Source organism: Bombus pyrosoma, linkage group LG9 (genome assembly GCF_014825855.1).
Source record: "Bombus pyrosoma isolate SC7728 linkage group LG9, ASM1482585v1, whole genome shotgun sequence".
Lineage (NCBI taxonomy): Eukaryota > Metazoa > Arthropoda > Insecta > Hymenoptera > Apidae > Bombus > Bombus pyrosoma.
This window is the reverse complement of record NC_057778.1, coordinates 5,877,492-5,881,118: the sequence shown is the minus strand read 5'-3', so window position 1 is coordinate 5,881,118 and position 3,627 is coordinate 5,877,492. Positions and strand designations below refer to the sequence as shown.

The following is a 3,627-nucleotide window of genomic DNA, read 5'->3' as shown; positions in this document are numbered from 1 at the left end:
TTTTTTTAATTCATCTATGTTCGTTTTCATTTTGTACATTTGCAGATAAAAGAGGGATGTCTACATTAACAAAAATTACATATTGTTTTACTAAAAAAAGAGAATGTTAGCTTTTAGAAAAAACAATATGAAATACCAAATGGCTTTTTTAACTGCCTTATACATTCTATGAAATACAAAAATATTATTTGGATAGTTTTAAAAAATTAAATTTTTTAAAAATTACTTTAAAATTAGTATGAGTGATTTTGTTTTTTTTGAACGATTATACTTGTTTGTTTGTATAAAAATTATATAAAGCTATCTTAAACATTTGTGCAAGTTTGTGCACATGATTCTTCAAAAGAAATTCATTATTTACATTCTCGAATAATAATAAAATTATTATAATGTAAATTGTGGACGTTTACATCCATAGAAAGTACAACAAATGTGTTGAACTTCGTTTGCAGACTGAAGGATTCTGTGTAATCTCTTGGTTTTGGAAATAGAGTACAAATGGTTATATACTTAAGTGAAAGTAACTTATGCGAAATATGGTAAAACAATGAAGGAATCTGTTTGAAACTGTCATGTTATGTTTTCCGTTCTATCGCTTCCAATAACGAAATACCAAATTGTACTTTCTATCGTTCTCTTTGTACTTAAACTATACAATTGTTCACAGCAAATGGTAGCTAACTTTTTACGATGTATAGCTACTTAAAACATAAACTTAAATTTATACCAAAGTTCTACGTAACATTATCAACACTAACTGTAATAGTATAATTTCTAAACATTATTTCGAGGTAATATTAAAGATTAAGTTTATAGAACGTCATATATATGATAATAATACTAGTAATAATAAAATATCTTTTTTGCACCAAATGAAGCTGTATTAAATAAGTAGATAAAACAGAAAGGCAATTGTAGCATGGCAGTAGCTTTTACAATGCAAAAATGTTGCGCAGCTATGTCCTGGTTTAAACTCATTTATGGACATAAAATATGCCATTTATTATCATGGTATAAACGAGTTAACATTTTAAACAACATACGTTTTTTTTCCCCATATGTACTTCTATATTTTACGCTACGGAATAATGTTCCTGTTGTAGAGGCAAATTAAGAATATGGCGATTTATTTTGTTCCTGTACACGATGCTAATATAATTTAAAAACCATCGTCCTTTGCAATGGCGTGATAATTTTTTGAAAAGTTTAGTAGACAATTTTATACAACATATTTGTATTTGTTAGACTCCAAAATATGTTCAAATAGAATGATACAAAGATATATATATATATATATATATATATTAAATAATACATTTGGAATGTAGTCCTTTCTCGAGCACTCAACCCCAGAGGAGGGTTAGTGGATTTATAGTGAAGGGCTTATATTCCCTCATAAATTATAGAATAATTTGTATATAGCGAAATTACAATCTTTATTTTTTATTGTTTTCTAGTAATAGTAAAATATGATTTTGTTAATATGTCACATATCGTTTCGTATCATAATATTACGCGGTACTTAAATTATTTTATTGTTTTTATAATGGAATTTACTTCATCTAAATTATTCGAGATTTTAAATAATTTGTATCATTCTATTATAATTAACATGTTGATCGCTATTGTATACAAATAAAAATGTAATAAATGATTAAGAGTAATCGATATGTTTTATTCCATAACTTTTTATTCCATAACTTTTATGCTACATCCTTTTAAGTTTCTGTACTACACTACTACACTATTTTTCCAGTTGTAGAAAAGATAAGAAAAAAAAGTCCTGTATTTTGAATAGAAATGTTAAAGTGAAAAACAAGGATTAACAATATTAAGAATTATTATTATGATAATTACATGCAAAAAATTAACATAAAAATAGAATATGTGTGTAACTCACAAATATTTCACTAGTCTGCTTTTAACTGACTTTCAAGTAAAACTACTTTTTCACCAGGTTTAAATGCAGGCATACCAAGATACGGACAACTAGCACATCGAAATGCATCACCAAGATAGCACTGAAAAGTACATGTATATTACTATTTAGTCAAATTTTTTTAGAGGACTAATATAGAGATGTATAACAAATTACTTACATTTCCACATGAAGACTTTGTAGTTCCTTCAGGTGCAGTTTTCCCACTTAATTCTTCAGCTAATCCACAAGAACAATCTTTGCATGCTTTTCGTTTACCTGTTGTGCTACATACTAAAATTTGTATATGAATAGAAGTATTCAACTAAAATTTGTATATGAATAGAAGTATTTGACTAAAATTTTTATATAAATAAAGTGTTCAACTTACCTCTCAAATTAGTTATAGGTTTTACAATGTCACTTTCATCTAAAAGATCATCTTCATCAATTAATTCTTCATCAACAGCGCTATCTAGTTTCCATACATTAGAAGATTTTTTTTCACCAAAATTAAGTGTTACACTAGAACCAATCTATATAAATATAATACAGGTGAAAATAAAGAGTATGTTTAATCAAAACTACATTGATTTATGAAAAACAGAAAAGTATAACTTACTTCAAATGAACGTTTTTCTGCTACTACTTCACAAATATTATCTGTATTATTATATGTATTAAGTAGAAGATCTTTTAATTGTTTTGTATCTAAACTTTCTTGCGCTTTTACTTTAAAACCAATTAATTTTAAGTTGGATACCCTTTCATCGTAAAGAGAATGTGCATTTTCTTTTTCTTGGAGTGACTCATAAATAATCAATGTTGCTCCGGGTTTCAACATTCGCAAAGATTCTTCTAAAAGCATTTTAAGATTCGGACATGATCGTTTAAAAATGGAGATAATTGCATCATAGGAAGAAGAATTAATACCTGAGAAGGAAAACATTAAATTTAGTGCATAATGATGAAACACTTTTTATATACAAAATTAACTAAATAGCACATACTGAAAAGCTATTTACTTTATATATACTACAGTACTTAATTACTTACATTTTTGCAGCTCTTTCGTTGATACAGTTGTCAGCTGTTCGGCATTGCTAAGATGTTTTTTAATTCCACTGATGAAGTCTACGATGTCATTATTGGAAATTTCGCTATCTAGGACTACCAGTACACTATGATTTTCTTTGAGAAAAGACATTTTTCACTAAACACAGTAAACATAAAATATTGTTAGGAGTTTCAGAAGCTTATGAAATGCAATTTTCATGCAATCTGGAGTTCAGCTGATTCCACAATCTAACGGAAGGTAGATGCGCAATTCTGTTGATAATGAATACCTGCGATACTAGCGCTACTTGTTATGAAACTAAGTAATTAATATATTTGAATACAGTAACAATATATTTCTGGAAAAGACATATTAAAATTACATGTTTAATTGTAAAATAATATTACTAATAATAAAAATGACATTATCAATAGAAATAAAATTATTTTTCAAATGTGTTTAAAAATTTCTATAGAATGACTCAGCGTTGATAGGTGTTGCTATCATTTATTACTTTCTGTTAAATAAAATTCATTTATTTGTTTGCTGCATATAAATAAAATATAATTAGATACATGCGTATAAGCAAAGTAAAAACAAAAGCTGATGTATCAGATGGAAATGTTATCAGTTGATTAACACACCTTTAGTA

At 26.7% G+C, this 3,627-nt stretch overlaps 1 protein-coding gene across 2 annotated transcripts; it reads right to left on the bottom strand.

Moving 5' to 3' along the window:
- Positions 1 to 1,672: 1,672 nt before the first annotated feature.
- LOC122571100 (anamorsin homolog) lies at positions 1,673 to 3,256 on the bottom strand. 2 transcript variants are annotated; one of them, XM_043734394.1, is made up of 6 exons: positions 2,975 to 3,256; positions 2,541 to 2,851; positions 2,310 to 2,454; positions 2,100 to 2,212; positions 1,901 to 2,021; positions 1,673 to 1,783 (listed from the first exon to the last, which is right to left on the bottom strand). In XM_043734394.1, the coding sequence occupies exons 1-5, from the start codon at positions 3,123 to 3,125 to the stop codon at positions 1,911 to 1,913; spliced, it is 831 nt and encodes a 276-aa protein (XP_043590329.1). In that variant the 5' UTR covers positions 3,126 to 3,256; the 3' UTR covers positions 1,673 to 1,783; positions 1,901 to 1,910. The 2 variants fall into 2 exon arrangements, with proteins under 2 accessions (XP_043590329.1, XP_043590328.1); XM_043734393.1 differs by lacking the exon at positions 1,673 to 1,783 and having other exon boundaries at positions 1,823 to 2,021.
- Positions 3,257 to 3,627: the final 371 nt, after the last annotated feature.